Below are 21352 nucleotides of genomic sequence, written 5' to 3' on the forward strand. Positions count from 1 at the left end.
TGTAACTATATCAATTATTTTACCGATATAATTGCTAAAGTACGATGAAAATCTCATCGCTCCAAGATCATGTTGCTGCGTACTGAAATTTAAAACAACAACAACAAACAAATAAACAAGTTTTAGCTTTCCAACAGTTGGCCTAATTAGGCTGATTAGCTGTGAAAATCCCTCTTTCAGTTCACCGATTGTGGAAAAGCTTTTTTTTGTGCGGGGGGGGGGTCTATAAAATCGAAAATTACAAAATCTATTTCAATGATTAAAAAAAAAAAAATAAAAAAAATGGCGATTTCAACTTTTTTTAGGGCTCGTATGATAGAAATTCTTGTCCAGTGTCTTATTGCATGGTATCGTAACCACTTCTCCAGTAGTAATGTCTATGAACGCTTCTGTATGTGTACATTCTGGACGGTCGGTATGCTGTTGTTCTCTGGTCACAAATGAAGGACCAAGCGCAAAAGGATCAATAATATTCGGCCAGAGAGTCAACTGATTAAGACAACTTTTGTAGTCATCCATCAGCTGGGATAAGGTAGTGTTTAAGATGACCACCAATGGTGCAAGTATCCTTAGACGATCTTTAAAAAGTGCATTCAAATTATTACTAACAGCCATCAAGCACATCAATGTTTGCACCAGCTCTTGTCTTTCGCAAATCTTTGTATCAATTTTCAGACGAAGTACGTTGCGTATAAACTCATAAGCTTTATCTTTTGCATCTTCGATTATCTCAAATTTTTGATTTTTATATTTTAAAAAATCATAACATTTCGATCGAGGACTGTTCGCAGTGTTGGCCGGCGTTGGTTGATCTTTTAGATTCGCTTCAATTTTTCTAACCATAAAGTCTGATAATGATTGCAAGGAAACAGCCTGCAGTATTACCATGTTCACGCTCATGGACATCAAATTTTCAGAAATTGAGCTGAACTCTTCTTTCAGTGTCATTTCATCTGTTTTGATTGGCTGTAGAAAGAAAAACAAAAAAGATCAATGTATATATACAGGGTGATCCATTTAAAACGAACCAATCGCTAATAACTTTTTAGGAAAGCGGAATTTCGTAAAAACCCACGAAGTAAACTATATGTTTTTTTTTGGTCTAGTTTTCAAATTTTTTTATCCCCGATGCTGTATCTTCATTTTTGGCGGAGTTACGGGTAAAAACCCGATTGAGATTTCATAAGGACCACTAGTTTTGACAATGATTATGAAAACTACATAAAAAACTGCGAAAAATGACGTTAACCCCGTTTTGATATCCCTAATATTAGTCGAGATATGTAAGATCAAAGTTACAATTTTATCTATTCGTGAATGGTTTTCAATATATTAAATTTCCACCAGAAATACACGTTTTGGGAGGTCCTCTGACTGCAAAAATTGTTATTTGTGACGCAAAGTGAAAAAATAATAATAATTTAAGATTTTAAAACATGTAGTATAGTGTAATGGTTGTGGGTGAATCAAGGATAAATTTGTTTTTTCATCAAATAAAAGCAACCATCACATCATTATAATGTACCTCGTATGCAAGACTTCTTGACCTATGATTACGGAAAGAATATTTTGCCAGGGAGGGGCGGATGTTGGTCTAGTGGTCAAGAGCGTGGTTTTGTAAGTGGGAGATCTCCAGTTCGCATCTTCCGTATGCAGTCATCCTTATTACTTAAAAAATCATAATACTTTTTTTTAATAAAGTGTAGTCATACGCGGGATTCGAACTTATTCTTACCGTAATCATAGGTCAAGAAGTCTAGCATAGTGAATGCGTTAAAACGATGTGATGATTGCTTTTATTTGATGATAAAACAAATTTATCCTTGATTCACCCACAACCATTAACATTACACTACATGTTTTAAAATCTTCAATTACTATTATTTTTGTTCTTAGCGTCACAAATAACATTTTTTGCAGTCACATGACCTCCCAAAACGTGTATTTCTGGTGGAAAATTAATATTGAAAACCGTTGACGAATAGTTAAAGTTGTAACTTTGATCTTAAATATCTCAACTAATATTAGGGATATCGAAACGGGATTAACGTTATTTTTCACAGTTTTTTATGTACTTTTCATAATCATTGTCAAAACCATTGGTCCTTATGTAACCCCAATCGGATTTTTAGCCGTAACTCCGCCAAAAATGAAGATACAGCATCGGAGGTGGAAAATTTGAAAAATAGACTAAAAAAAAACATATAGTTTACTTCGTGGGTTTTTTCGAAATTCCGCTTTCCTAAAAGGTTATTAGCGATTGGTGCGTTTTAAATGGATCACCCTGTATATATTTTTCTGGAAAAAGAAAAAAAGAAAAAAGTAAAGTGAAGTCTATATTTTAGGCGGGCTTTACGTCCGACTACCAAATTAGGCGTCATGAACGGAGTCAACTAGCAAACACACTTTGCTATAAATTTCTTTTATTAACCATTAAATAAAATCCAAGGCCTAGACTAGTACCGCAATACATCTAAGCTTTGCGGGACTAGCCTATAACCGCCTAACATACTTTACTATAAATTTCTCATATTAACCATTAAATAAAATCCAAGGCCTAGACTAGTACCACAATACATCTTAGCTTTGCGGGTCTAGCCTATAACCGCCTAACATACTTTGCTATAAATTTCTCATATTAACCATTAAATAAAATCCAAGGCCTAGACTAGTACCGCAATACATCTTAGCTTAGCGGGTCTAGCCTCTAACCGCCTAACATACTTTACTATAAATTTCTCATATTAACCATTAAATAAAATCCAAGGCTTAGACGTGGAGAATCGAACCCACTAAACCAACAATACATCTTAGCATTGCGGGTCTAGTCTTTAACCGCTCGGCTACCGTGGCGTCTGACCGACAAGAAAACTCTGAGTTTGAGCCCTAATACTAGCTCTTACAGTAAAAGAAAGTAAGAGCTAGTATTGTTGGCTAGCCGAATGCCCATTTTGAAAGTATCCTATCTGATGAGATTATCTGTCTTAAAAAGTGGATTTTCAGAAAATGGTCTCTTCCCACCATTGGATAATGGATCCTCACCCCCCCCCCTTACCGTGGTAACTCAAAAACTAATTAAAAAGAAAGTGCAGAAATTACATTTTAAGTTAAGCGTACCACCTGAGTATATTTACAATAAGAATTTGGTCATAATCTATCGATCCGAAGGGTCACTTTACTGAATCGATTTCCCAACTAGAAATGATGAATTTCGTCTACATAACTTTTTTCTTGGAAAAATTCGTTTCTGGGAGAGGAAAAGTGATTTCCCCAAAATGGCGGCCATTTTTGGTTTATTCTACTGGCTTATCACCTGCGTAATATTTATAAGAATAAAATGTCATACTGAGTTTTCAAACTTGATTAAATATCGTTTAAACGGAAATTCCACTTTTCCGAATAGAATTTTCCATATTTTAAGATTTCCCCCCCCCCCCCACAAACGGCTCAACTATAATTTTATTTAAAACTCTATAGTGATTACTGAAAAAATTGTTTCCAGTAATCCGATTAATGGCGAGAACAGTGCGTAGTAGATTACTTCTTAGTTTTTTATATGTGATAATAAACCAGTTGGAAAAGGAAATTTAGTTCTGGGTGAATTACTATATTATTATTTGTGTATGTCAATGTGATTTTCGGAAATGTGCGGAGTGGGAACACCGCCTTTCCTCAAGTTAAGTACTTTTATCACCTAAAAAGGTGATTCAGGCAGCGCTTTACGTCCTAATTACCCAATTAGGCGGCGTAGGATTTTTTCTAACAAATAAAAAAGAAACGTAAAATATGCCAGGATACGAACCGGTGAACTCTTGCATACTAATCCACATTCTTAACCACTAGACCAACACCCGTTCCAGTTTTTTCTTGTACTTATTTATGAATATAAATTTGTAAAATATTACCTGAACCTGCCCGTAAACTAGCAATAAGATCTGTCCAGCTACAATAAAGGTTATTGCTGCTTTCATTGTGACCTAATATTTATTTTTGAGAATTTCGTAACTTATTTATTTTATATTTTATTATACATATATATTTATTTTTTTATTATTACTATTGTTAATCATGAGATAATAGAACACGTTTTTTTCATTACAAATTAATATTTTATTTCTCATTGTATTTTTTCAAAGAAAGTTTTATAACTTATTGTTTTGTTGCTAAGGAAGAAAATTAATAATAATAATAATAATAAAAACTTATATTTATTTTTAAAAAAAATCAGTGAACTCTATTAAATTGGGAATTTCAAGGTTCTAAATTTTTTCTTTATTCATTTTTTCAAACTACGAAATTTAAAATACCACCAAAATTTGATTATCAATAAAAAAATCCAAAAAAAAAAGAAAAATCACGGCTCCAAAAAAAAACAAACTTGCGTTCCTTCGATGGATAAAATCAGCGATCTTTTTTATTTCTTTAAGAATCAATCGTGAAAATTGTATTTTATGAGTGAAAAATTTCACCTCCTAATGGATAGTAAATTATAAGGAAAATTAGGGAGAATCACATAAATCAAATATATCTTTTGTTAGATATTTCTTTTATTGCAATATTTCTCTTGAAAAATAAATAAAATCAATCCAATTTTTGTTCTCATGTGAGTAAAACATAGAAAAATTGACAGCTTGTTAGGAGCTCGTTATATAAAGAAGTTAGAAATTCTCGGACAGGAGTAATTAGAAACTTGTAGCTCTACAATAATAACTTAGCGAGGTTTATGCACTTTACCAGGATGTATATGAAATAACTTTAAAAATGATATCCTGTTAGGAGTTGTCGACGAGAAAGGTCATGTATAAAAATGGATGATGGCAAGAGTAAATGGTAAAGGGTAATTCGGCTGGGGGTAGGATGTTTACAAGATTTTAGAAGAAGGCAAGGAGAATGTTGAATGGATGGATCATAATTCCAGTAGATTAGGTGAGATAAGAATGTGGAGCCCAAAGTATGGAATGGGGGGGGGGGAAATGGATTTGATGTAAGACATTATCTGGGAATGGTTTCACAGCAATGGAGATGCAGTCTTGGATCTGTTCAGTACCGTAACATCTTTTATCGAATGAAAATTAAGAACAAAGACCAATCAGGTCGTTGAAGTCTCCAGGTTTAGTAACATTAGTAAACTTGTTTTGGACAGATTCACAGATTGTTTAAATATGTCGAAGACAATTTTTGTAAAGTTCAATCAAAATACTAAGGGTGCTCTTCAATTCCAATATTATTGTCCTGATTTCCGGTTTAAATTGCCTATAAATGGACAAAGTTTTGCCAACATTGCCCAGTAGGCAAGTTATCGTCTTAAATATATTTATTGAAAGACAATCAAAACTGTCTAAAACCACCTGAGACATTGCGCTAGTTATATTCGAACAGATATAGAAGGCTGTCTCAACTTTTTTCTTAGCTTTAGGCAGATATTCGGCCAGTTTCTGGCAACTATCTCCTTTACTGCTAAAATTGTTTGTATTATTAACTAAATTCAGACTGGGATTAGTTAATATTCTTTTTAAATAATCTTCTTCGATTGAGGTTATCGTTTCATTTCCTTGAGTCGTTTCCAGGATGAGAGGTTGCATCAACTCGAGATATACTTCCTTTACTTTTTCTTCTAATAGATGGAAGTAAGGAAGCGAGCTCGAACCATGGCTTGTCTGTAAGAATACAATATATATTAACAACACCGATAAATAGCTCCCTCCCTCTAAAACAAAAACCATTAACATCTACATTTGATTAATATGATCTGATAACACACGCCTCAGATTCCCCCAAATCTTAATATACTTACAAAATAAAGCTTAGCTTAAGGAAATAATCATTTCATTGGAACCAACAATTTGGGTTTACTAACTCCAACAAAAAATATCAAATTTCTGAACCAAACCTTAAATAAAATCATAAAGTACGTAAAATTCTGCATAATAAAGAGGCAATTTTGGTACCAAAATTTTCTGGAAATTTGAAAATGTACTCCCACATGGATGATTATTAGTATATTATTACTATTACTATTATTATTATAGTATTATTATTTTTATAATAATACAGTATAGTATTATTATTCTATAGTACAGTATTATTATTATTATTATTATTCTTATTATAGTATTATTATTATTATAGTATTATTATTATTATTATTATTATTACTATTATTAAAGTATTATTATTCTTATTATAGTATTATTATTATTATTACTATTATTATAGTATTATTATTCTTATTATAGTATTATTATTATTATTATTATTATTAATATTATTATAGTAACTTTCAGATCCCACACTATTTGTTGAGAGTAATTAGCGACTACTTCAACAATAGAGTGCTCAGCTATTGCACGGAGGAGGGACCAAGGACACGATCGATTACAGCTGGAGTGGCACAAGGATCAATATTAGGCCCAGATCTTTGGAATGTGACCTATGATAGCCTTTTGCGACTGGAACTACCAGATGAAGCAATGTTGATTGGCTATGCTGATGACGTAGCGGCGCTTATTGCTGCGCGGGACGTGAAGAAGGCGCAGTTGAAGCTTAATCAAGTGATGCGGAAGGTTAACCAGTGGATGACCGTACACGGATTATCGCTAGCTCTCCCCAAAACAGAGGTTGTCATGTTGACAAAAAAACGAATAAACCGGCATATCCCGTGGAACGTTGGCGAAGAAGAAGTTGTTTCGGTGGAAGCCGTGAAATACTTGGGCATCACAATTGATGCGAAGTTGAGCTTCGGGAGACATTTACAGGAGGCGGCGGATAAGGCAGGAGAGAATGTCGCCGGACTTACAAGGCTTATGAGCAATGTAGGAGGTCCCAAAGCCAGTACGCGCAGGGTGCTTATGAGTGTCGCCCACTCAGTCCTGTTGTATGGGGCTGAAATATGGTCAGAGGCACTCAGAAAAGAAGTTTATAGAAAGAGACTGGCACGGGTGCAGAGGCTGGGTGCCCTACGGATAGCCTCGGCATACCGGACTGTTTCGGAGCCAGCGGTCCTGGTTATAGCAGGAGTTATCCCGATTGCACTCCTGGCCGATGAAGGAAGGAGAGTGTACGCTAGAAGGCACGAAGTGGATAAAGTAGCGATCTCCAGGGAGGAGCGTGCCTACACGGTGTTGGAGTGGCAATCTTCTTGGGAAGAGGAATCAAGAGGTAGATGGACGGCCAGCCTTATCACAGATGTTGGTGCATGGATAAGGAGGTCCTTTGGCGAAGTGGATTACTTCGTTACCTAATTCCTTAGTGGTCACGGGTATTTCTGTGAGTTCCTAAGGAAGATAGGGAAGAGGACCAGTGGTGAGTGCGGCTATTGTCCGGGAATGCTAGACGATGCCCACCACACCTTTTTTGTGTGTAAGAGGTGGGGTTGCCTCAGGAGAGACTTGGAGCAATATGTCGGGCATATTACCCCAGCGGGGATAATACCGACTATGCTCACTAGTAGGCGGCAGTGGGCATGTGTGGCACGCTTCATTAGGGAGGTGTTAAGTGCCAAACAAAGGGAGCTGGTTGAGTTTGGAGGGAGGACCCCTTGATTGGGGATAGAATAGGGGCCTAGCCTGATGTAGTGCTGCATAAGCGAATCCAGGCTAGGCCTGGTGCCGGGGTAGGTGTTTTAGCCGGTAGGCTGCCTTGGCGGGAGTCCGGCAAGTATGTGCGTTAGAAGCATTTCACCTACCCCAATAAAAAAAACAAAAAACAAAAAATATTATTATAGTATTATTATTCTTATTATAGTATTATTATTATTACCATTATTTTAGAATTCTAATTCTTATTATAGTAGTATTATTATGTTTATTATAGTATTATTATTCTTATTATAGTATTATTATGTTTATTATAGTATTATTATTCTTATTATAGCAGTATTATTATGTTTATTATAGTATTATTATTCTTATTATAGTATTATTATGTTTATTATAGTATTATTATTCTTATTATAGTATTATAGTTACTATTATTATTATTATTTTTTGGCGCATTAATAGCTGAGGTCATTAGCACCCGGAGCTTTTTTCAGTGCCCTGCCGGCCTCCGAACAGTGTTCTCTCTTGTCCATCGCTGGACAGTGAGCTGTAAGAAGCTCCTAGGAAGAGAAAATCTAAGAGTCAGCTGCTGGATTCGAACCCGGGACCTCCGCGTGGGAGTCCAGCATGCTAACCTCATAGCTAATCCCTTACCTGATGCTTATTATTATTACAATTACAATTATTATTCCTATAATTATGGAAACGGCATTGCAATACACAAAAATGAGACAGTGCTTAACTATCAGCAAATCTAACGTGAAACGGAGACCAAAAAAAAAAAATGAAATTGAAATCTCTACACGAAACCATTCTATCCCTGACGATTACTGGAATTCCGAAAAATCTCAGGGATACCAAAAACATGCGTGCCACGATGGATAAAATCAAAAGATATTATTCGTAAAAAAGTTTTATTAGAACTACATACCAAGTTTTAAGAATTGTTTAAGGAAAGGAAATATGTAGTCGAATTTGTAGGGTGCAACTTCCGGTTATGTTTTACTTTTTTTAAAATTGAAATATCAACAACACAAATAACTTTCCTTAAACGAATTGCCATTGGTTAAAATGGGCAAAATAAAAGATGCCTTCTTAATACGTTACTTCCGGTTTTCATAGATTTTGGCCGCTAAGTTAGAAAACGGCTCACCAATAAAGGTAACCAAAACAATGCTTCCAGTAATGTTTAGCCTAGACTGTATTCATATTCAAATAATTCCGATTCAAAATTTGGACTCGAAACGCATCACTACTAAATAAAACAAGCAATAACAGAACTATAGGTACCTGTAGAAAGAGTAACGTGCTGCAAACAGCTGTAAACAGACTTGTGGTTCTTCTCATTTCTCGAGATATTTTTTTATTAACGTATATTGTCCCAAAATATAAAAACAAAAAACAAAAAAAATATCCCTTATCATAAAAAAATATTGATAACACTATTACCATTTTATGAGGAAATACAAATATTTTTCTAACCCCCCTCTCTTTAAAATAAAAACTAAAAAGAAATATAATATTAGAGTGCATTTCAATCAAATTGATCAGTGATAAAAAACTAAATTGAGATCAATCCATTAATTAAACCTTGGTCTATTTATTATTTTAATTTTTTGTTTCTTTTGATCCGAGTTTGTTATAAGTTTAAGTGGTATAGTTGATGAACATCGCATTAATACAAAGTAAAGTAAAGTAATTGCCTATTTCTTCAGGCAGGCTTTACGTCCAACTACCAAAATAGGTATCGTGGACGCAGGCGACTAGCAAACATACTTTACTATAAATTTCTCATATTAACCATTAAATAAAATCCAAGGCCTATACTAGTACCGCAATACATCTTAGCTTTGCGGGTCTAGCCTCTAACCGCCTAACATACTTTACTATAAATTTCTCATATTAACCATTAAATAAAATCCAAGACCTAGACTAGTACCGCAACACAACTTAGCTTTGCGGGTCTAGCCTATAACCGCCTAACATACTTTACTATAAATTTCTCATAATAACCATTAAATAAACTCCAAGACCTAGACTCGTACCGCAATACATCTTAGCTTTGCGGGTCTAGCCTCTAACCGCCTAACATACTTTACTATAAATTTCTCATATTAACCATTAAATAAAATCCAAGACCTAGACTAGTACCGCAATACATCTTAGCTTTGCGGGTCTAGCCTATATAACTGCCTAACATACTTTACTGTAAATTTCTTTTATTTAATTTTATTTACTATCAATTTCAAATTATAACAATAAATGCAAAATATTCCCTAATTTAGACGTTTCAGTAACAAAAATTAATTTGTAAAAAGAACTTTGGTTAAAATATTTTATCTATTGTACTGTTATTGTACGGAGCTCGCCTGACGGTCTTTGACCAAGGCATTTACGTTTTTTAGATTTTTTTAAAGTATTTTTGTTCTGTTGTACAATAAACGTGTAAATAAAAATAAATAATAATAACAAAAATTATTTCTTTTTAAATTCTGTACGAAACACATAAAAAAATGAAGTGATTTTAACGTTAATTAAACGAAATTTTTCAAAAATGTATATTTTTCTTAATATTTTTTTTTTTTAAATACAGCTTCATTAATTAGTAAAAAGGCCACCAAAATGATTCCAACTGCTTTGTCTTTATAGCAAATTATATTTAAATAAACTTTCTACAATTACATGTTTTGCTAATAATTTTAGAAGATACAAACTATTTAAGATTTTTTATATGGTAGCGACCTCTAAATATTAATCGATTTCGCTCTAACATGGACGAAACTTCTTGTTTTTAAATGAACTTGGATTTTCCGCCCGGCGCTCTTTAAAATTTAAAAGTCATCATTTTTTGAAACACCCTATTGTGGACCCTGAATTGCTAAAAACCGCTCATTTTGATTCAGGGATTCCGAATCACGTATTTCCAGTAGAAAAATAAATACAGGAAATTAGCCAAGACCGCCGCCATATTTCTTATCAGCACTAAAGAGTACTGTAGCATTTTATCACCAACATTCAGGAGTATTGATAACAGATAAAAAAAAATATAACTAAAAATAAAGATGAATACATTTAATGTAAAATGCTACAATAATAAATCTTCTTTTAAAATATTTACAGGAGATTTCATCTAGCTCAGACAACAACATTTGACGTCATGGATAAATATTAATAAATTACAAAGATACAGCTGTTAAACTGGTTAAAGTTTACCAAAATTATTTAAAAAAGCATATAGAAAATGTGGAAATAAAAAAATAAAATAAAAGGTGAAGGAAAAATAATTAGGGTATTTGAGACTCGAGCCTGTAGCTAGAGTTTTGAAGACCGTCGCTTGCGATAGCCTAGGAGTTCATGAACCAGACTATGTTGACTAAAAGTGGGAAAACCCAGGGGACTCTATCCTGTAGATTAGATTTGGGCGGCCTCAAGGCCTATGCCACTGCGTTCTATTCTGGATCTATTGTGGCTCCCCCAACTTTAGAGCTTGCCCTCCAGACCCGTCCTTTTAATCAGACTCTTAATTCCGGAGAGCGACTCCTGGGTAAAGCTCCTCAGGCCTTGGTTTTCCTCTCTCCGAGAAGTAACGTCCTTAGCCAAGACAAGCCCCCTTCACACTGACACAACACGTGCAGTGCCCTTTTTCTCCTCCTCTTCCCTGACAGAACCTACAAAGACTATCATCTGCCGGGCCCATGCGTTGCATGTGTTTTCTGAGCCTGCAGTGGCCAGTTATAATAGTCCTATAATTATCCTTATAGCCCTACGGCCTTGACGGATTAATTCTCCAGGTCAGCCTCGGCGAATAGCCTCTAATGAACTTCTTTGCCTGTCTCTGCCCAGTGGTGGCAAGCCACCATTCCTGAGGCCTACTCTGTATCCATAAGTTAATGGCCGCAGACTTATCGCACTTTCGAAACCCCAAAACAGGGCTCCGGGCCAACGAAGTACACTTTTAGAGCCTTCCCGGGCCAATAAATCTGCCACTTCGTTTCCCTAATGTCCTGAATGACCAGGCACCCATACCAGAAAGACCTTATTCTGGTCACTAATTTCCTTCAGGGCGCCCAGATAGTCCCAAACTAGCCTTACCCTATCGTGTAATAAGGCTATTAAAGGTATCTATGTACTTTCCACCTGATGAAGTGGCTCCAGACTCAGCAATAGAAAGATCGCCCTGTACAGAGGTACAGAGGGTTTTGGGAATTCGTCCCTTTTAGTTACTCCAAACAAAGTTCATCTACGTAGAATCTTGTTCTTCTTTATGAATAATGTAATAAAAGCAAAAAAATAGAAATTAAAAAAATAGAATGGGAATTGAATAATTATTTAATAAAGAAAAGATATAGAACAATTGGTTTTACAATGAATTGTGAACATAAAATCATACAATAAATTTGATAAATAATTACAGAAAATTAATGTAATGAAAACGCAGCAAATTGGAAAAAAGAAAATACATTAAAACTAATCAATATTTACGAGGAAATGACAATTAATTTATGGTTTTATGAGTGGAAAAATTAAAATAAAAAGCTATTGTTGATTAAATGCCTTTAGTGAGAAGTTGCTAGGAAAATAGCTAAATTTTAATTAAGAGAGAGAATGAATTTTCTATTTCCATTAATTTCAACTTGGCTGTTGTTGAGTCAGGTAAAAATTTTCTAATAATTATATATCATTTATTAGATTGATTAAAGTTGTAGTTATATTGATAAAGTTATAGTTTATTGATTGATTAAGAATTGCATGAAGTTTTTTGTTTTGAATCAATGGATAAAAAGGATAATAATCTTATCTGACGTCAGACTGTCCGAAATTTTTGTTGTTGTTTTGAATCAATGGATAAAATGGGTAATAATCTCATCTGACGTCAGACTCTCCGTACTTTTTTTTTTGTTTTGAATCAATGGATAAAAAGGGTAACAATCTTATTTGACGTCAGACTGTCCGTAATTTTTGTTGTTGTTTTGAATCAATGGATAAAACGGGTAATAATCTTATCTGACGTCAGACTGTCCGTATTTTTTTTTTTGTTTTGAATCAATGGATAAAAAGGGTAACAATCTTATTTGACGTCAGACTGTCCGTAATTTTTGTTGTTGTTTTGAATCAATGGATAAAAAGGGTAACAATCTTATCTGACGTCAGACTGTCCGTATTTTTTTTTGCTTTGAATCAATGGATAAAAAGAGTAATAATCTTATCTGACGTCAGACTGTCCGTTTTTTTGTTTTTTTTTAATCAATGGATAAAAACGGGTAATATTCTTATCTGACGTCAGACTGTCCGTATTTTTTTTTGCTTTGAATCAATGGATAAAAAGAGTAATAATTATCTGACGTCAGACTGTCCGTTTTTTTTTTTTTTTTTTTAAATCAATGGATAAAAAGAGTAGTAATCTTATCTGACGTCAGACTGTCCGTTTTTTTTTTTTTAATCAATGGATAAAAAGGGTAATAATCTTATCTGACGTCAGACTGTACGTAATTTTTGTTGTTGTTTTGAATCAATGGATAAAACGGGTAATAATCTTATCTGACGTCAGACTGTCCGTAATTTTTGTTTTGTTTTTAATCACTGGATAAAAAGGGTAACAATCTTATCTGACGTCAGACTGTCCGTAATTTTTTTTTTGTTTTTAATCACTGGATAAAAAGGGTAACAATCTTATCTGACGTCAGACTGTCCGTAATTTTTGTTGTTGTTTTGAATCAATGGATAAAACGGATAATAATCTTATCTGACGTCAGACTGTCCGTATTTTTTTATTATTTTTTTTTATTTTGAATCAATGGCAAAAACGGGTAATATTCTTATCTGACGTCAGACTGTCCGTATTTTTTTTTGTTTTGAATCAATGGATAAAAAGAGTAATAATCTTATCTGACGTCAGACTGTCCGTTTTTTTTTGTTTTTTTTAATCAATGGATAAAAAGAGTAGTAATCTTATCTGACGTCAGACTGTCCGTTTTTTTTTTTTTAATCAATGGATAAAAAGGGTAATAATCTTATCTGACGTCAGACTGTCCGTAATTTTTGTTGTTGTTTTGAATCAATGGATAAAACGGGTAATAATCTTATCTGACGTCAGACTGTCCGTAATTTTTGTTTTGTTTTTAATCACTGGATAAAAAGGGTAACAATCTTATCTGACGTCAGACTGTCCGTAATTTTTGTTTTGTTTTTAATCACTGGATAAAAAGGGTAACAATCTTATCTGACGTCAGACTGTCCGTAATTTTTGTTGTTGTTTTGAATCAATGGATAAAACGGATAATAATCTTATCTGACGTCAGACTGTCCGTAATTTTTTTTTTGTTTTTAATCACTGGATAAAAAGGGTAACAATCTTATCTGACGTCAGACTGTCCGTAATTTTTGTTGTTGTTTTGAATCAATGGATAAAATGGGTAATAATCTTATCTGACGTCAGACTGTCCGTATTTTTTTATTATTTTTTTTTATTTTGAATCAATGGCAAAAACGGGTAATAATCTTATCTGACGTCAGACTGTCCGTAATTTTTGTTTTGTTTTTAATCACTGGATAAAAAGGGTAACAATCTTATCTGACGTCAGACTGTCCGTAATTTTTTTTTTTTGTTTTTAATCACTGGATAAAAAGGGTAACAATCTTATCTGACGTCAGACTGTCCGTAATTTTTGTTGTTGTTTTGAATCAATGGATAAAACGGATAATAATCTTATCTGACGTCAGACTGTCCGTATTTTTTTATTTTTTTTTTTTATTTTGAATCAATGGCAAAAACGGGTAATATTCTTATCTGACGTCAGACTGTCCGTATTTTTTTTTGTTTTGAATCAATGGATAAAAAGAGTAATAATTATCTGACGTCAGACTGTCCGTTTTTTTTGTTTTTTTTAATCAATGGATAAAAAGAGTAGTAATCTTATCTGACGTCAGACTGTCCGTTTTTTTTTTTTTAATCAATGGATAAAAAGGGTAATAATCTTATCTGACGTCAGACTGTCCGTAATTTTTGTTGTTGTTTTGAATCAATGGATAAAACGGGTAATAATCTTATCTGACGTCAGACTGTCCGTAATTTTTGTTTTGTTTTTAATCACTGGATAAAAAGGGTAACAATCTTATCTGACGTCAGACTGTCCGTAATTTTTGTTGTTGTTTTGAATCAATGGATAAAACGGATAATAATCTTATCTGACGTCAGACTGTCCGTAATTTTTTTTTTGTTTTTAATCACTGGATAAAAAGGGTAACAATCTTATCTGACGTCAGACTGTCCGTAATTTTTGTTGTTGTTTTGAATCAATGGATAAAATGGGTAATAATCTTATCTGACGTCAGACTGTCCGTATTTTTTTATTTTTTTTTTATTTTGAATCAATGGCAAAAACGGGTAATAATCTTATCTGACGTCAGACTGTCCGTAATTTTTGTTTTTGTTTTGAATCAATGGATAAAGTAATAGGAAGTCGTGTGATTATTTTAATACGATTTTCCAATTTTCCAGGCCCAATATGGTCAAGGAAAAGCTGCAAAAGAGATATTGCCTGACTATGTAAAACAATTAATGGAACGTGTCATACAGCCAGTACTTTTAGAAATTATAAAATTACGTCAGATAAAGATAATTGCTGAAGAAAGAGATTTACGTAGTAAACAGGTTGAACATTGCACCGTATTGATGGATGAACTAAGTCTACAAAGTCCTTATCTAGAACAAGCGAAACAGATTATATCCAAATTGAATGGCTATCTTTCATTATATACGACTGAATCGAAAAAATGCGAATCTCAATCAGTAATTTCCTCTTTAACGTGCTATCTAAATCTTGGTAAACGTGTAACAGATATTTATTCAGTTTATGAAGGTACTGTATTAGGATTATTTAATGAATTAGCTGAGATTCACAAATATGTTGCACTTATATTTGAAAAATGTTTACTTGGTGCGCATGAACCTCGCGTCGTACGTACATAGCTAATGGTCACGTGGCCTAACCTAACCTACATAGCTAATAGTCACGTGGCCTAACCTAACCTACATAGCTAATGGTCACGTGGCCTAACCTAACCTACATAGTTAATGGCCACGTGGCCTAACCTAACCTACATAGCTAATGGTCACGTGGCCTAACCTAACCTGCTACTTATAAAGGGAAAGGTTTTTTTATTATATATTCTAATAATTCTATTACCCTCGTCAGTTCTTTTTTAGTTTAGTGTTTTTAGTGTTAGTTTCGGCTTGAAATAGTGAATTTCAAGTTAATTTTTATTGATTTAACAATAAAGAATAAAATATGTAAGTCGGATTGTTTATTCTGAATTACTTATTCTGATTTTAGCAACTTAAAAAATGGATAAGAGTTGTTTTCAATTTTTTAGCGTATACAGGAGAGATAGAAAATTTATTAACTTTAATCTCAAAAGAAGTACTTAGTTCTTCTGTAAATGATTAGGAATCTCCTTAAGGAACTAGGATAGATCTAGCCAACATCGTGGACAATGACGATGAACTTTAGGTAGCGTTTCCCACCATTCTACGTCACAACTCTGACACTATCGTTTCCTATTTCCTGGCAATAACGACTTATTTTAATTAGAAACAAAGTAATATTTTACTACATCATTAATGGGTTGGTTGTGTGGTCTTCTGTCTTGACTTGCTCATGGAAAAAACTTTTGCTGGCATAGAGGCGCCACAATAGCCGAGCGGTTAAAGAGGCCGAGACCTGCAAAGCTAATATGCATTGTGGTACTGGGTTCGATTCCCCGGTCTTTAGGTTTTGGATTTTATTTAAAGGTTAATAAAAAAAAAAGAAATTTACAGTGAAGTATGTTTAGGCGGTTATAGGCTAGACCCGCAATGCTAAGATGTATTGCGGTACTAGTCCTAGGTCTTGGTATTTATTTAATGTTTAATATGAGGAATTTATAGTGAAGTATGTTAGGCGGTTATAGGCTAGACCCGCAACGCTAAGATGTATTGCGGTACTAGTCTAGGCTTTGCATTTTATTTAATGATTAATATGAGAAATTTATAGTAAAGTATGTTTGCAAGTCGCCTCCGTCCACGACACCTAATCGTATATTATATTATATTATCCAATACAGCCATCTTGCTTAATTTTCTGTAAATCGAGTATTCTCAGCAAATGAAAAGTGTTGAATCTTTAAAGGAAAATTTAAATTTTCATTCAATGTATTTTCTTATTTTCCAAAAAAAAAAAACTTGTTTTTTTATGTTATTTTGGGGGGTGGGGGTGAAAGCTATCTATCATTAACATTGCAATGCAACAGATCAGGATGTAGAAAACGTTTCCCGTTTCTCCAGTCACAGGGAGGAAGTGGTTGGCATTGGAATAAAAGGGAAAATTAGATCTATTAAAGGGAAAGTTTTCTGCAAACCTTTTTGGAAAAATTTCCCATTAGTTCTCCTGGAAAAAGGAAAAAAGAAAAAAGGCTATAAACACAAATAACACTACTTAAAAACTAACAAATAAATAAAATTATTTATAAATAAAAAAAAAAATGTACATTGTTAACAAATGTGTAGTCATTTGTTTTCAATTTGTGTTTTTCTTGGATTCATTACATTTTGAATACATTTGCAACATGTTTTGCACATTTTCCACATGTTTTTTACATGGTCCAAAATAATCTTGGTAAACTTTTACCAATTTAACAGCTGTATCTTTGTAATTCATTAATTTATCTATGACGTCAAATGTTGTCGTCTGAGATTGATGAAATTTCCTGCAAAAAATGTTTAAAAGAAGAGTTTTTATTGTAGCATTTTAACATTAAATCTATTCATCTTTATGTTTAGTTATATATTTTTTTCCCCACCCCCGTTATTCCAAAATCAATATTGGTGATACATAAGCGGAAATTACTTACGCAAGAAAACATCTGAATCCTTGAAAATCAGCGCAGGTTTTATTATCAGCAAATACTATATAAAATGAATGTATACTTCCTGTAATGATGTCAGTGGTTGTGGTGATAATTTTACCAGCTGATTGCACCAAATCATCAACTGATGGACAAACAATATCTACCTTATCATCATCATCTTTTAACAATTCTAATGATTCTTTTGCACACTGATCGCCAAGTTTACTAGCATCGATTAGATTCTTTTTTGAACTAATTAGATCATTTGTAATCATTGAATTTCCATTGGTTGGTTCTTTTTTCACCACAGAGAGTATATCTTCAATTTCTCCTTTAAATTTATTCAAACCAAATAGATTGCTTTCCATATATTTATTTACAAAATCTTCTAGGCCACTGACTGGTTTTGGAGCCGCTTGGACATTTCCCTGAAATAAGAAAAGTTATATATTATATAGGATGAAAAACATGAACTGCCAGTTTCAGTCATGATATATTTTTTTTCTTATGCCGGAGCTCTTTCGACCCTAGGGACTAGGTCACATCTTCAGGGCTAATTTACAATGTAATATTTTACTACATCATTAAAGGGTTGATGTGTCGTCTTCTGTCTTGTCTTGCTCATGGACTGATTAGCCCTGAAGATTGGACCTAGTCCAGTGATGGCGAACCTATGACACGAGAGCTCATTTTTGGGTACACGCATCTTCAAAAATAAAAAAAAATCATAATTCAAATATTTGTCTCTCATAACGGGCCAGAGTTGGTTATTAATAATAATTAAGGAACGGATTTTTATGTATTTAAAAATGCCAAATATTTAATTAAAATATGCATTTATTTTCGTCAATTATGTGGAAAATATGTGATTTTCTTAAAATATTTTCTGGAATATTTAAGTAAAATGGACTTTTTTTTTTTATGAAAATCGTGAAATGGTGGAATGATTGCATTTTTCGAGAACCTCGCAGTTCAAAAGGAATGGCTTTGAATCCACATCAGCATCACTGTCAAGTTTTCCAATAACTGCATTGGCAATATACCTGCCCTCAACGTCAGTGGTTTCATCAATTGACGCCCAAATCGGTCCATCTTTGATATGTTCTCGAATTTTGGTTAGTGTATCTTTATAGATATCTTCCAGGTAGTTTTTCCTCAGAGCGCTCTCGTCAGGCATTTTTTCCCAAATATAGGTCTCTAAGAATCCTTTGAAATGAGGATTTTTAAGTTTGTGGAAAGGGATATCTGCTCTAACCAAAGCCCGACACAGATCTGTACTCAGAGTGGACTTACTTGATGATGGAGATGTAAGGAAGGCTTGATAGGACGTCCTCTCTTTCTTTCTGTTTTTATTCTCTATGTGCGATCCAGTGGCAATATGTTGGGTGACTTGGGAACGTTGAGAGCAAGAAACGCGCTTGTCACAAGCTGTGCAGTACAAAATGTCTCCATCACTTCGAAAAAGTTCTGCTGGAAACTCGCGAAGATATTTAGCAACCAGTTGTTTGTTTGAGGCCGATGTTCGTGGCATTTCACCCAAAAAAGAATACACTAAGTGACCGAACGAAATGAATTGGACACTTCAACGAACGAGCTGAAAGAACAGACAACGTCAGACAACTTCAAAGAACTAACAAGTGCCCGTCACTGTTTAGCAGCATTCTGTATAAATTACAATAACCATTGTACCCGCTGTGATTCACAGCCCTACAGTCTGTGGTTCACAGTTCCTGTCAACCACCTCCCAATTATGAAAATATGCCCAAAATGAAAAATATGAAAAAATATGTACATACATATTTTGATTAAATATGTAGAAATATTTATTTATTTTAATCAAATATGTATAAATATGCGATAACATCCAAATATGTGAAATAAAAATAGACTCAAACGGCTTAAAAAGTGTCAGTATGAATACTTCTAGTTGAAAAACGTCTGTAAATTGCCTAGAAAAAAATATGTAAATACATACGAATCCGTTCCCTAATAATAATATTATTATTTACGTTTAATATATTAATTTTACTTTTGGTATTTTAAATGGCATTAAACAAATAATTGAATTTAAAAAAAAATTATAAATATTTCTATCTATCTATTATAAATATTTATTTCCTATTAGAATGAATGCAAGAAAATGATTACAGAAGGATTACTTGATTTTAATTTCGGTTAAGCCATAAGGATGGCAGGAATATAGAGTACTGATCCATCCATTAGTTGTAAGTTTGTATGTAAATAGTTGTATATAGTAGAGGGATGAATGTGTGAAGCGAATGTATTTATAAGTAAGAATGGAGAGTGAGTGATACTCTAGTAAACAAATCATGGGCAGAAATCACATCTCAAGAGACACTAAACCTGGTGGAATCTATGCCAAGGAGGCTTCAGGCAATAATAAAGGCAAAGGGATTGCTTACAAAATATTAGGTCTTTAGTTTTGCATTAATTATAACATTCAGACTGAGTGTATGAATACTTATTTTGCATACAGTAAATTATTTTTCTGCTTTTTAATCAATTCTTTATGTTTATAAAAGAAAATGAGAGCATCAAATTCATTGTTACTATCTTCGATTTCAGTGCTGAAGAAATGGTCATCCTAGAAACAAAAGTTCAGTAGATAAAGTAAGAAAACTTAATGTATGAATACTTTTTTTGACCACTGTACATATATATCACAGTAGTGATGTATTTTATTATCTCTCATATTATTTACAAACTTAAAAAATGGGAGGTGAAAGCGGCCTCATAAGTGGAATAGCCTAGGGCGCCTCTTTTCATTTAAATCCGGCCCTGAGGTACAGCAGTCTTGAGCTCTGGTCCACAAAGTAAACCCCACGAGGAATATCAGAGCAGATTCTGAAGAGGTCAAGAACCAGATAGCTTCTTTTGCAGATTACAGGTACTCACAAATTCATCACTTAGCTCTCATTACTCACAGATGATCTTTAGAAGCTCGGCTAGATGTGGTTACTTCCTGGATGTGAGAGGGGGGAAAGAAAATTCCCCGCCTTTTTTTTTTTTTTTTTGATCCTTAGCCTAGAATTCCCACAGGAAACTAAACCTGGCTATTTTCGGAAAATAGCCGAACACCTCGTCAATCAATAAATAGTAAACAATGAAAAAACCAATCAATAACTATTCACAAAATTAGAAAAAAAAATACAAAAAACTATTTACCAGTAAAAGCGTAAACACCCCAAAAATCGATAAAACAATTTTCTGCATGACCATGCTGGACGCTCTCAATCATCGACTGCGATATCAACCGGACTAACTGTGTGCGCGTATGTGAATCAATCAACTTATCTAAGTTATCACTACCCAGTTTAATCGATTGAAAAAAACAATATAAAGAAGAAGACGAAGAAAGAATCAAAATTAATACATTAAATGAACTTTGAAATCCACAATCTAAAATAAATGTTACAAAAGCTGATTTTATGATGAAGTGGTTATGGGAGGAGCCATCTATGATGCCAATAAAGATAGTGAATTTTTAGTCAAGTGATGCTCCTCAGATATTTATTTATTTTTATCTTTATTTTGTAATTCTTCTTATTTGATTCGATAATTTGGCCTACAATTTGATAAAAATGTTTATTAGAAAAAAATTTTTGAATTACAAATTCTTCCATAATATTTACAGAGTAATTAGTAATAATAATTTTGAAGGGGGCCTTACATAAAGGGGGCTAACTCCTCTCTAATTCGGTGTACAGCGTCGAGACCCCCAAAAGGCACATCTACATAAAATTCCGAATCGAATGTCACCTCATTCATGAAAATCGGTTCTCGCGTTTAGGCGCTACGTAGTTTACAAAAAAGGTAACAACAACAAGAAGAAGAAGAAGAAGAAGAAGAAGAAGAACAACAACAATTTCTGAAAATGCCGTTTTTGCTCATTTTCGGCAACTTTTTTC

The 21352-nt window shown here is 33.6% G+C and overlaps 4 protein-coding genes across 5 annotated transcripts; 1 reads left to right on the forward strand and 3 right to left on the reverse strand.

Moving 5' to 3' along the window:
* Nucleotides 1-49: 49 nt before the first annotated feature.
* On the reverse strand, nt 50-4054 carry LOC141460245 (uncharacterized). The gene is made up of 2 exons (XM_074140070.1): nt 3906-4054; nt 50-966 (listed from the first exon to the last, which is right to left on the reverse strand). Exons 1-2 carry the CDS (start codon nt 3969-3971, stop codon nt 292-294), a joined length of 741 nt encoding a protein of 246 aa, XP_073996171.1. The 5' UTR covers nt 3972-4054; the 3' UTR covers nt 50-291.
* A 475-nt stretch (nt 4055-4529) lies between these two features.
* Nucleotides 4530-8983, reverse strand: LOC141460244 (uncharacterized). The gene is made up of 2 exons (XM_074140069.1): nt 8829-8983; nt 4530-5657 (listed from the first exon to the last, which is right to left on the reverse strand). The coding sequence occupies exons 1-2, from the start codon at nt 8883-8885 to the stop codon at nt 5157-5159; spliced, it is 558 nt and encodes a 185-aa protein (XP_073996170.1). The 5' UTR covers nt 8886-8983; the 3' UTR covers nt 4530-5156.
* A 3051-nt stretch (nt 8984-12034) lies between these two features.
* Nucleotides 12035-17348, forward strand: LOC141460461 (uncharacterized). 2 transcript variants are annotated; one of them, XR_012462063.1, is made up of 3 exons: nt 12035-12191; nt 15037-15562; nt 15631-17348. XR_012462063.1 is itself a non-coding variant. In XM_074140458.1 (2 exons), exons 1-2 carry the CDS (start codon nt 12144-12146, stop codon nt 15505-15507), a joined length of 519 nt encoding a protein of 172 aa, XP_073996559.1. In that variant the 5' UTR covers nt 12035-12143; the 3' UTR covers nt 15508-17348. The 2 variants fall into 2 exon arrangements, 1 of the variants encoding a protein (XP_073996559.1); XM_074140458.1 differs by having other exon boundaries at nt 15037-17348.
* On the reverse strand, nt 17012-20826 carry LOC141460460 (uncharacterized). The gene is made up of 3 exons (XM_074140456.1): nt 20610-20826; nt 17427-17851; nt 17012-17282 (listed from the first exon to the last, which is right to left on the reverse strand). Exons 1-3 carry the CDS (start codon nt 20661-20663, stop codon nt 17093-17095), a joined length of 669 nt encoding a protein of 222 aa, XP_073996557.1. The 5' UTR covers nt 20664-20826; the 3' UTR covers nt 17012-17092.
* Nucleotides 20827-21352: the final 526 nt, after the last annotated feature.

This window comes from Rhodnius prolixus, unplaced genomic scaffold, assembly GCF_049639745.1.
Source record: "Rhodnius prolixus isolate KJV_2025 unplaced genomic scaffold, Rpr scaffold_6, whole genome shotgun sequence".
Classification (NCBI taxonomy): domain Eukaryota; kingdom Metazoa; phylum Arthropoda; class Insecta; order Hemiptera; family Reduviidae; genus Rhodnius; species Rhodnius prolixus.

Bases quoted from the DNA above. Each gene is read 5' to 3' on its own strand.
- LOC141460245 (XM_074140070.1), bottom strand. From the start codon at position 3,971: ATGAAAGCAGCAATAACCTTTATTGTAGCTGGACAGATCTTATTGCTA. The intron at 967-3,905 runs GTAATATTTTAC...TTCTTTCTACAG, and splicing joins TAGTTTACGGGCAGGTTCAG to CCAATCAAAACAGATGAAAT.
- LOC141460244 (XM_074140069.1), bottom strand. From the start codon at position 8,885: ATGAGAAGAACCACAAGTCTGTTTACAGCTGTTTGCAGCACGTTACTC. The intron at 5,658-8,828 runs GTACCTATAGTT...GTATTCTTACAG, and splicing joins GCACGTTACTCTTTCTACAG to ACAAGCCATGGTTCGAGCTC.
- LOC141460461 (XM_074140458.1), top strand. From the start codon at position 12,144: ATGAATTTTCTATTTCCATTAATTTCAACTTGGCTGTTGTTGAGTCAG. The intron at 12,192-15,036 runs GTAAAAATTTTC...CCAATTTTCCAG, and splicing joins CTTGGCTGTTGTTGAGTCAG to GCCCAATATGGTCAAGGAAA.
- LOC141460460 (XM_074140456.1), bottom strand. From the start codon at position 20,663: ATGGTCATGCAGAAAATTGTTTTATCGATTTTTGGGGTGTTTACGCTT. The intron at 17,852-20,609 runs GTAAATAGTTTT...TTCTTATTTCAG, and splicing joins GGGTGTTTACGCTTTTACTG to GGAAATGTCCAAGCGGCTCC. The intron at 17,283-17,426 runs GTAAGTAATTTC...CATTTTTTGCAG, and splicing joins GGATTCAGATGTTTTCTTGC to GAAATTTCATCAATCTCAGA.